Consider the following 12,316-nt stretch of genomic DNA (forward strand, 5'->3'; position numbering starts at 1 on the left):
TTTGTAGACTTGGAGAAAGCATATGACAGGATGCCTAGAGAAGAGCTGTGGTATTGTATGAGGAAGTCGGGAGTGGCAGAGAAGTATGTAAGAGTGGTACAGGATATGTACGAGGGTAGTGTGACAGTGGTGAGGACTGCAGTGGGAGTGACAGATTCATTTAAGGTGGAGGTGGGATTACATCAAGTATCAGCTCTGAGTCCTTTCTTATTTGCAGTGGTGATTGACAGGTTGACAGATGAGATCAGACAGGAGGCCCCGTGAACTATGATGTTTGCAGATGACATTGTGATCTGTAGTGAGAGTAGGAATGAGGTTGAGGAGACTCTGGAGAGGTGGAGATATGCTCTAGAGAGCAGAGGAATGAAGGTCAGCAGGGCTAAGACAGAATATATGTGTGTAAATGAGAGGGAGGGTAGAGGAATGGTAAGGATGCAGGGAGTAGAGTTGGTAAAGGTGGACGAGTTTAAGTACTTGGGATCAACAGTTCAGAGTAATGGTGAATGTGGAAGAGAGGTGAAGAAGAGAGTACAGGCAGGGTGGAATGGGTGGAGAAGAGTGCCAGGAGTGATTTGTGACAGACAGGTACCAGTAAGAGTGAAAGGGAAGTTCTACAAGAGGGTAGTGAGACCAGCTATGTTATATGGGTTGGAGACAGTGGCACTGACAAAAAGGCAGGAGTAAGAGCTGAATGTGGCAGAGTTAAAGATGTTAAGATTTGCACTCGGTGTGACTAGGATGGATAGGATTAGGAATCAGTATATTAGAGGGTCAGCTCATGTTGGACAGTTTGGAGACAAAGCAAGAGAAATGAGATTGCGTTGGTTTGGACATGTGCTGAGGAGGGATGATGGGTATATTGGGAAAAAGATGCTAAGGATGGAGCTGCCAGGTAAGAGGAAAAGAGGAAGACCTAAGATAAGGTTTATGGACGTGGTGAGAGAGGACATGCAGGCAGTTGATGTGACAGAGCAAGATACAGAGGATAGGAAGAAATGGAAAGAGATGATCCACTGTGGCGACCCCTAATGGGAACAGCTGAAAGATGATGATAAGTAGATTATGCTGCTAGATACCCTGAGACAGTGGCTCTGTCCTCCATTGAGACAGAGAAGGTGGCAAATGCTTTGTTAGAGATTTTCAGCAGGGTAGCTTTCCCAAGAAAAATACTGACAGAGGTGTCAATTTCATGTCAGACCTGCTGGCTTGTCTGTGGAAGTGCTGTGGGGTGAAGCACCTAAAGACCACCTCTATTATCAACACTAAAGACCATGCTATGGGCATTTGCAGTCCAGTTTATGAGAGAGTGGGATTGACCCATCTGTTTGCTTACAGAGAGGTACCCCAGGAATCCACAGGTTTTTCACCCTTTGAGTTGCTCTATGGACATAGGATGAGGGGGCTTTTAGATTTGATTTGTAATGAATGGGAGTATGAGTGTGAATTCCACAAGGAGTCTGGTATGGTATATGCCCAAAACTTCCTGATAAGGCTTAGAGAGCTCACGGGCTTGGCACAGGAGAACCGTGCAGGATCCCAACAGCAGAAAATGGTCTGGTATAACAAGAATGCTCAAGCCCAAGAGTATGCTGTGGGACAGCAGGTGATGGTTCTCATTCCTGTCAGACACAATAAGTTACATGCAGCTTGGGAGGGACCCTTCAAAGTGGTAAGGAAGGTCAGTGATGTTCTCTCCATGGTAGAATTGCTAGGCAGGATGCAGGAGCACAAACTGTACCATGTTAACATGACGAAACCATACCATGATAGGGAAGCCTTGGTGCTGAGTATTTGCAATGGATGGCAGGAGGAGTCTGAGGGGGGATCTGGTGACTGATCTCCTCAGTGGGGCTCAGACTGACATTTCAGTGGAAGGGGTAGCAATGTCCCAGTGGCTATCCCCTACCCAGGTTCAATAAATCTGAGCAGTGTTACAGGAGTTTGAGGGCATGTTCAATGGTAAACCTGGGTGAATGTACCTGGTGCAGCACCATGTGGATACAGGACCACAAAAGCCTATTAAGCAGCCCCCTGAATGAGTCAGATGGACTCTGAGAGAGGAGATACAGGAAATGTTGAAACTGGGGATTATCCATGTGTACAGCAGTCCCTAGGCCTCCGCAACAGAGCTGGTACCAAAGAAATATGGTAGGACCAGGTTCTGTGTGGACTACAGGAAACTAAATAGTCACACAAAGTCAGATGCTTACCCCTTACCCTGGACAGATGAAGCCTTAGAGCAGCTGGATGGGGCTAAGTATCTGACCACTATTGATCTGAGCAAGGGCTACTGGCAGGTGCCCTTGACTCCCACTACTAGAGAGAGGTCAGCCTTTGTGACTCCTTTCAGATTATACAATTTCACAAAGATGGCCTTTGGAATAAAACATGCCCCAGCAACATTCCAGAGGCTGGTAGATTGTGTCCTAGCAGGAGCAGGAGATTATGCCTTTGCTTACCTGAATGATATTGTCATTTCCATTTACAGCTATTCCTGGCATGAGACCTTCAGCATGTCAGGGAGCTCCTGGGCAGACTGCAATGGGCAGGATTGACCATTAAGCCCAGTAAGTGTCAGGTGGGCATGGCAGAGGTCTTCCACATGGGACATTGAGTGGAGAGTGGTACAATCAGGCCAGAACCTGCCAAAGTGGAAGCCATTCAGACGTGGCTTGCCCCTATTACTAAAAGGCAGGTAAGGGCATTCTTGAGGACAGTGGGGTACTATAGAAAGTTTGTTCCCAATTTTAGTGCAATAGCTGCTCACCTCACAGACCTGATGAGGAAAAACAGGCCAGACAAGGTAGTGTGGACCATAGCCTATTAGCAGCCATTCCAAAAGCTTAAAGGATTTTGGGAGGAACCCATGTGTTAGCCAGTGCAGATTACAGCAAAGAATTTGTTGTGCAGGATGATGCTTTGAAACATGGGGTGGGGGCTGTACTCAGCCAGGTTTCCTCAGAGAGAGAAGAGCACCAAGTGATATATTTCAGCCATAGACTCCAACCTAGGAAGGAGTGCTATGCACCTGTAGAAAAAGAATGTTTAGCCATAGTATGGGCACTGCAGAAACTTCAATTCTATCTGTATGGAAGGAAATGAACTGTAGTTACAGACCACAACCCCTTAACATAGCCACATTGAGCCAGCCAGCAAAATGCCAAGTTAGTAAGGTGGAGCCTAGGGTTGCAGGCATATGATATGACAGTCCAGCACCATAGTAGGGTTAGCAATGCCAATGCAGATGGGCTCTCAAGCTAGGATATAGGTTAATGTATTCCCATACAGGCACATTCTACTCAAGCAAAGTTGAAAAACTAGCTTGAGCCATCAAAGTGTGGAGAGATGTGATGATAGGAGGTACTGCCAGATATGCCAGGAGAAGTAGAGCAGTGGATGTATAACATATGCCAACACAGCTAGCTGGAATTTAGTAAAGAATTATATGTTATCTGAATATCAAACTTATTTGTACAGATGCTCGTGTTGAAAATGTATTTGCAAAGTTGCTCCTGTTAAAAATGCACTAACAGTGGGTGCTGATTGTATTGTAACTGAATTTTATATATATATATATATATATATATATATATATATATATATATATATATATATATATATATATATATATATATGTTTACAAATGATACTGGAAGAGAAGATGATAAGTTCAGCTCCAGCTAACTGTGGAAAATAGTAAGAAATTAATTTACTGGGCCTAGGCCATAAAGATGCTATCTCACAGTTTTGAATGAAGCCAGAGACACAATGTCTGTAAGAAGCATGCTTTGTTAGTCTCTGTAGGCATAATAGAGTTTTGAAATTATTTTCTGATTTCCAGAAGCTGCACCAGATCTGATCAATGCTCTTGTGTGTGCTTTATTTACATGTTGGTCTACTACTGGAGATCAAAATTACACTATTTCGAAATCCGGTAGTAGATGCCCACTAATGAGATAGTGCACTTCACCGAAAGTGCACTTTCATGAACACCACTTGAGCGAACGGTTACGAACTTTAAGGTTAGGTCTTGGGTTATGGATAGTGGATAGCTAGTAGGGCTATTCACTATCCTTAACCCAAGCCCTAACCCAAAGGTCCATGACTACTGCACCACAGTGGAGGAAATTGTATGTCCTCCACGGTGCAGTAGTCATGGACCTATGTCCTCCATTGTGGTGCGGTAGTCATGGACCTTAGGGTTAGAGCTTGGGTTAAGGATAGTGGACACCTAGTAAGGCTATCCACTATCCTTAACCCAAGCTCTAACCCTAAGGTCCGTGACTACTGCACCACAGTGGATGACATTACCCGTTCATTCTAGTGGTGTTCGCGAAAGTGCACTTTCAGTGAAGTGCACTTTCGCGTTAGTGGGCATCTGCTACCGGATTTCGAAATAGTGTAATTTCAATCTCCGGTAGTAGACCCTTACATGTATATGCTAAATCCTGGCAGTTTTTTAGCAATGGGTGTTTGCATGGGACCCAGAAGTCAGAGGACCAGATGTATGCGATATCATTCTGTACAGAAATGTTTTAATATTTGGTGAGACAGAAGTCTCAGGGCAGTTTGTTTCTTGGAACCTGACATAGAAGGATCACTCACCTACTTCATCTTGCCTTCCTCTATTATGTAAGCAGGAACAGTAATTGTCTAGATCAGTAAGGAGAATATAGTGAGAACAGTTAAGTATTGTTTTTCTGTAACTGTGTAAATCTTTCTGGTTGTGTTATTTTTAATATTTCCTGTGGATGAAACTCTAGTGTTTACAGTAAATAGATATTTTGTATTTTCATGTTCTTTTATTATTTGTGGGTGGCCGCAGTGGTGCAGCGGTTAGCATTGCTGCCTCACAGCAAGAGGTTCTCTGGTTCAGTTCTTGGCTGGGGTGCCTTCTGTGTGGAGTCTGTGGTCGCGTGGGTTTCCTCCGGGTGGTCCGGTTTCCTGCCACATCCCAAAGACATGCTGAAGGTGGATTGGACACTCTCAATTTGCCCTAGGTGTGTGTGTGTGTGCTGTGGAAGGTTGAGCACCGGGCTGGCAACTCAGCACTGTAAAACTCCACTGCCAATCGTTCAGCTGACTGTTGTTCCGTTGTGGTGACCCCTAACTGGGATAAGGCGAAAGGAGATGATGATGTTCTTTTATTATTTATTATTAAATATATTTAAACTTTTCATTGTGGCTGGTCATTTAGAGAATATATTAACCTTTGACAGTACTTATATCTATTGGTGACATTGTGGCCACACCTGAAGCCTGGCTGTTTGATCAACAATACCATTTGTATTGAAATTAATTTCACTCAGTATAATTGGTTATCCTTTCAGAGAATTAGATAGCTGACATTGTAGTGTTTGGTGGCAGTGATAACTACCTTATAGTCTGGGCAGAAGGAGGCACAGCAGGTAAATCTGTGACAGCCTTTCCCGTGTGTGTGTGTGCGTGTGTGTGTGTGTGTGTGTGTGTGTGTGTGTGTGTGTGTGTGTGTGTGTGTGTGAACTACTTGGAGCAAGGAAACAAAACACTGGTTACACAGAGAGGGTGCTGGAGGACTTGGCTTGGACACTCAGCTGAGGACTTAGCCTTATAGCTATGATAGTGTGGCACCTTATCGGGGGCCGTGGAGGGAGACGGTTATAAAGAAAGCTAGGCCCTAGGCTGACTGTGTTTGCTGTGTGCTCTTAAAGAAATTGTGCTTGATACAGAAATGTCTGCATCTGGAAATACTAGGTGTATTTGTTTGTTTTCCAAGTGAAGGTCCCTCCCCAGTGTCAGTGGTCAGGATTCAGGCTCCTTGATTACTGGCCCAGAGTGTGGAGGCCACAAGTTCAATGATGGTTACATGAGATTTACGTTGTACATGGTATTATCTTCATGACAAATTTCTGAAGGAAGAGTAAGCCAGAGAAAGGAAAGAAGTTATCAAAAAACTGGGTCCAGAGGATAAAAATAATTAATGCCTCCATTAAAACAAAAGGAAAATACCCAACCCCAGAAAAAAAATTTCAGATTCAGAAAAAAAAGTCAAACAGCATGCAGACTATAACCAAACTAACCTAGTCAGATATGGGACCTGCCCACATGTTGTATTATGCATACTTAAAATCATCTTATCATATCTCTGAATCCCACTGGAATGACAAGGTGCCTTCTTCAAATGTCCTGACACAGATATGCATATAAACTTGCACTATCAGCCATTATCATCATACACATGCATTCATGCGCGCACACACACACACACACACACACACACACACACACACACACACACACACACAGCCTTCTTCAAAAGTTCTAACAAACTTTTGTAAACTGAATTTTTCATACCTTTTCATCTAAGATTGGATTTTCTGACCCAAATTTCCAAGGTCCCTCTTTATTCTGTCTCATATACCAGTATATCTACAGCCACCAAACAGTCTATATGCACCATTCTGGAAACTTCAGTAAAAATCAAATGATGGCAAATAATCCAATATGCATAAACCCCTGTCTGATACTATTGTATTCTTGGTGGTAATCCTTCAAATCTCTGTGGCATATCTTCAATAAATTATTTACTCCTTCAGTACTTCCTCCTCATTTAAATTCACATCATTTATGTGCTAATAGATACATATAAAAACTAAACATATGCGATTTGGCAGACAGATTGAGTGGTAAATATTTAATACAGTAGACAGTGATTGTAACTACAGATTCATTTAAGGACTGGGATATATGGGTAAGCTGTATATAAAAAATTACAAAATCTAGGAAGTCATTGTAAGTAACATCAGACCCAAACTTTAGTATGGAATAATACTATGGAATCCTTATAAAAAACTATCATGAGTACATTGTAAAGAGTACAGTGGAAATATGCCAAGGGCATCCATAGATGTAAACAACTAAGCTATTATTGAAGATTAAAATATATGAATTTGTACAGAGTTTCATATATATATATATATATATATATATATATATATATATATATATATATATATATATATATGTATAGATCATTTAGAGACAACTACCTCTGGGAATGTTTGAGATTATCAAAGAGTACTAAAGCAAGGGCTAGTTTAGATATTTTTAAGAACACCTAGGTGATCTATTTTGTAAATGACTGTTTTGGTATATAGTGGCAGGCTAGAAGGGCATTATTATGCATGCATGACATATTTTGTAGGAACTTCTCTACACACCCATCCCAAGAACTATTCAATGTTTAGTGTTTAGTGTGACACAAACTCTGGGCCTCAGCAGAGACCATAAATGAGTTTTCTACCTACTGAGGAACTCCAAAGACCTTGTCACCAAACTATTTTTCCAGATCAGCTGTTGCCATCCTATCATTTGAATTAATTTCCTCAGTTTCACCCTTGAAGCACCTCTCAGTCAACAAACCACAAATCCACCTAGTTACAGAGTGAGTTATCCCCAAAGGCCATCTACGGATAGGCCTACATCCACTGATTCCCATACATTTTGAGAGAAACATAGTCTGACATGATTTACCATGTGAAAAAATACACTGAAAGATAGACAATGTGGTACATAACATCTCTGTCATTAGGGAAAAAAATCACTCTTTTAAAACATTTGTCTATAATATATGTGAGACTAATTGGACAGTAATTAACCAGTCTGTAATTGTTACCTCCTCTAAATAAGGGAATAGCAACAGCTGTTTTCCATATATGTGGAATAAATCATTCCTCTGATTTATGCTGAAATAACCAATGGGCCTGATTCCAAAAGAATCGCTATCAGCGAAAGTGGCCACTTATATTGAAAGCAGTCTGAGACCAGGTGTTTTGGAATCTGGACCCCAGTATAAACTTGTTAATAGATTGGTCTTACACCTAAGTAAGTCACTTTTACTGTGAGCAAGTCTTTCAGAATGCGGGAAGACTAGCAATGAGAACAAATCTTTTGGAATCAACCCAAGTGTGCACAATATAAAGTAAATAAACATTTTTTTTCCATAAATTACCATTAAGGCCATCAACCCCAGCCACAGATTATGGCTTAATGTTGCTTAATGCTTTTTCAACAACACAGTGTTAAAGTAGGATATATTTCTCTATCATCAATTAAATTTAAAAAAGAGATAACCTGGAACATTTATTTTATAAGGGTAAAATGTATCATTAAATAGCTCTACCAAATGCATCTGACTGGTAATCACAGCTCCAAGTTTAATGACATTTAAAATTCAAACTGGGATCCTTCTTGTAACTACTTAAATGGCTTTGCTGGGCTTTCCTGTTATCAACAGGAAAGCTTGCCAGCGTGAACTTATTTTTTGTAGAGCTCAACTGCCTCCCAAACTTGAATTTAACTCCTGATTCTTAGCTTTGCCAACCATGTTAGATATCCTTTTATAGCTCTACCAACTAGCCTTATTTTTTCTGAGCTTTTCAAGTTTTCTTGACCACTTTTCTTCAGATTAATTAATACATTTGCTATTACTTGACATTTGAACAAAGCTTTCTATAATAGATACATTTGTGAATAAATATTACAACATGCTTAAATATCTTAAACTTCCATAGCTTTCTGCCACATACAGTTACTTCATTCCCAATTAATAGCAAAATAATCAGCTTAATAGAATTTTAATGTCAGTAGATTATCTTTTACACTTGACATCACCATTGGTTCAGTAACTTCCCAACAAATAGACAAATGGTTTGACCCACATATTTCATATTCTGTTCTGCAATAACTGTATTCTAAAGTGTCATAAATCCTAACTGCATCAAGAATGTTGTATTTCCAAGCCTTACTAACTGAATGTAATCAAGTTCAGAACTAGTTCTCCCAACCAAGGAAATAACAAGCCTACCAAAAACATTGCCTTACCAGTCAAGAAAAGGGGAATCTAGGTCACTTACTATCATGTAAAAATGTTGTTTTAAATAATTATCCAATGACCCTTATGGATTGTTCCACTGAAAATGCCAACAAACAATAATTTAAAGCCGTAACTGATTTTTGCATCTACCACCTTTCTGTTGACCTGTACAGTAAGTAAATCTTGTTTAGATCTCTTTCTTTAACCAGCGCAGCCCATCAGAATCTCATGCCTTCTCTTAAGCCATTACATCATGCTATTTTATGGTCATCTTTAGTATCCTTTTATACCTTAAACTGTTATCCATAATACAGACCACAGGACCTTTGTAAGTGCAGGCGCAGATTATCGAGTGATGAGGTTATTTGAACCGATCACATTGTCTGTTGGTCAGTAACATCCTAGGATTTTTTTCATCCACTTATACCAACATGATTTTAAGACAGATAAGTAAATAGATCTAGATAGGCAAACAGACTCACTGAAAGACAGACAGATAGGACATGTGCATAATTTTCCTAATGACATCTAGCATTATTTTAATTTAAGTAGATAGGTAGGCGCATCTGTAGGTAGGCAACTATATACTCAGAGAGACAGCTTCACAGCTTGAGGTGTTAGCAGACAGGTAGCAGATAAGCAGATGAATAGACTGATGATTAATTCCATTTATAAGGAAGTGGGAGTTGAAGTGATGCCAGTCTCCCTTATAAATGAATGACTAAGAAAAAAATCTCATCTAGTTTCTACAGCTACCAAAATAATGTAGAAGCTGTCAAACTATACTGCTGTCATAACAGTCTGGCTGTTAGGGGAAACACTAGCAGGGGCCAGTGTTCTCCATTATTTCAAATTTTCTTCCTCATTAGTATACATACATCTCCTGTTGCCTTTTTTAATACTAAAAATGTCACCCTTTTACCTTTCAAACTATCTCTCACTTCCATTAAAAATAGCAACCACTTGATAATCCAATTAGCATTTGTGCAAATTATGGAGCAGTGACACTGAATAAGAAAAAAAGGAGACACACACACACACACACACACACACACACACACACACACACACACACACACACACACACACACAGTCCAAGATTGCCATCTCTCAGATTGCCCCTTTTTCCTGAGGTATGACAGTCTCATAGTAATTAAAGGTTTTGGTGGGGGAACGCTACCCCTCTTATTAGGTGGGTGCAGGGGCAGGGCTTGGCTTCTTATAAAAAACAAATTTAAAGGGAAATGGTGATCCTCCTGAACCCTCATACTTATTTTTGTGCTTACATGTCTGAGTCTTGCAATTACATTATGGAGCCATTAAAAACAGTTTTGATGCCATCCTTGTTTTCCCTTTGCAAAATGTTCTTCTTCTTGGTCTTACATAGATGGCTCATCTCATACTGCTCTGATGAATATATGGAAATACAGTCCTTCCAAATTCTCAACTAATGTTTGTATGATATCATTTGTCTATCTACCATAGAAAAATATCCTGCAGGACAAATGTAAAACATTCTGTAATTCTGTAGTAGATTTATTTCAAAAATTATAAAATATTAAAATTCTAGAGGTCCTTGTTAGGGTGTAAAACCCCATTAAACCCTACACATTGGTTCATTCACTCTCCCTCTATGACGCGCACTATAAGTTATGAAGACAAAGGTCATTATACCAGTGAACAAAATATAAAGCTTTCAGTATGTTGCCATCTCCCAGTCAAAGGTAGCAAGTCATTATTGTTTACAGTATATATATCTTGTATCGCAGTACAATTATATATAGTATGTGAAAATAGACACTCCTTTGATCTTATCACATAGCTGCGTGTTCATCTCCACTTTAACTTTTTTTGTGTCTGGACATTAATACTCTTACAATCCCAGGACTTTTAGTCACTGCCCACAGAGAATACATCAGAAGTACATAATCATACTTCATGATTAAGGATGACCCAGATTAATTCTAAGGTGCACAATAAGGTGTAACTCTTGAAACTAGTCAATAGCTGCAGGCAGGTTGTGTCCAGTTGGTGAAATGCAGGTTTGTAAACTTTCTAGGTGAGTCACTGCTAAGCTACATTCTGTCATTCTTTTTGTGACTGAGAAGATATTAGACCATACAGAGAATTCTTGTCTTATTTATGATACACAAATTTTAAGTAAGAAGATCAGGAAAGCCTGTGTTATTTTAATATTTTCAAAATGTTGATTTGTACAGCATTATTATAATTTAGACTAATTGTACTGTTTTCTTTTCCTCCTCTACAGACCGCCAGTTGCATTATGCCAAAATCTTCAGCAAAGAAGTATGTCAGCTATTTCAAATCACTGCTCCCACAGAACCGTATCTACTTTGTAATAGGACTAATGTCCCCTGTGATAATGTGGCCTTATATTTCACAGAACCTGTCTATCGATCCCAGCAGCACCTATTCCTTCATGCTTAGTAATGACATCTATGATCCAAGGCCAGAAATTGAAGGAATACTTTCACAGCACTGCTCTTCTATTAACAAAGTAAAAGCAATGCAAGTATTCACTGATGGAATAGAACAAGTAAAGAATTTTTTCTATACCTTATAAATAATCTGCTCATCAAATGTTTGCAATTTTTGAATTATGCATTTTACAGACACATTAATAAAGTGCAGGCAAACAGTACAGTTTTAATGGCAAAAAAGTCTTTTAATTTAAATGCTTACTGTTATTTACTGCATGTGCAGTTAAGACTAAATCAATAAATGCTCTCTTTTTTTGCTAAAAGATTTTTATAAAAATTCTGAAAGTTAACAATAGATATCACAACAAAACATGTTCATTAAATAATTTTCAATAAATGTTCTTTGAATCAAATGGCAAACACCTCAAAAAAGTTTCTTAAAATCATTAGCACAAGACTCACTTTTAAAGTAATTTGTCATGTCATTGCTTCTCCTTTGCCTTTTATTTATGTATTGCGTGTATGATGTACTGCATTAAAATTCTGAAGAGTCAATGTCAAGCGAAACATTGTTGTCTATAGTATGGATTCGTAGTGCCTCAGTGATACCTCCTTGAACTACTGCTTACTGAATTCATATATAAATAATGATCTTACATTGCATGTCTGCATTGTATTTTACCAGAGTGCTACCTTCATACGTTTCACTTAATTTAACCTTGGAAACAATTAATCTAAGCATATAAAGTAATGCAGTTACATAAAACAACATAACTCGATACACAAAATACTTATTGAATAACTGCTTAAAATATAACATTCACAAGAACATACCCAAGCAGACAGCTTCAAAAAAATATTTCTAAAAATTAATGAATATTGAGACCTGGTTTTCTTAACAATGGAAGTAATGCAGGACAAAAAAATAATTATTATTATGAGTAATCTTAACAGAAGATTTGAACACATTAACAATATAATGTGAAAGATACTATATAGTTAGCATGCCCAAATACAAATG

The 12,316-nt window shown here is 39.1% G+C and overlaps 1 protein-coding gene across 1 annotated transcript in view; it reads left to right on the plus strand.

Moving 5' to 3' along the window:
• LOC122791761 overlaps positions 1–11,853 on the plus strand; it is a 198,512-nt gene extending 186,659 nt beyond the window's left edge. Inside the window, exon 4 of the mRNA XM_044059684.1 lies at positions 11,124–11,853. Coding sequence (XP_043915619.1) covers positions 11,124–11,438 — 315 coding nt within the window. The 3' untranslated portion in view covers positions 11,439–11,853. The remainder of the gene's footprint in view (positions 1–11,123) is intronic.
• The last annotated feature ends 463 nt before the right edge of the window (positions 11,854–12,316 follow it).

The sequence above is a fragment of the Protopterus annectens genome, chromosome 17.part0 (genome assembly GCF_019279795.1).
Source record: "Protopterus annectens isolate FY-2018-M chromosome 17.part0, PAN1.0, whole genome shotgun sequence".
NCBI lineage: Eukaryota > Metazoa > Chordata > Ceratodontiformes > Protopteridae > Protopterus > Protopterus annectens.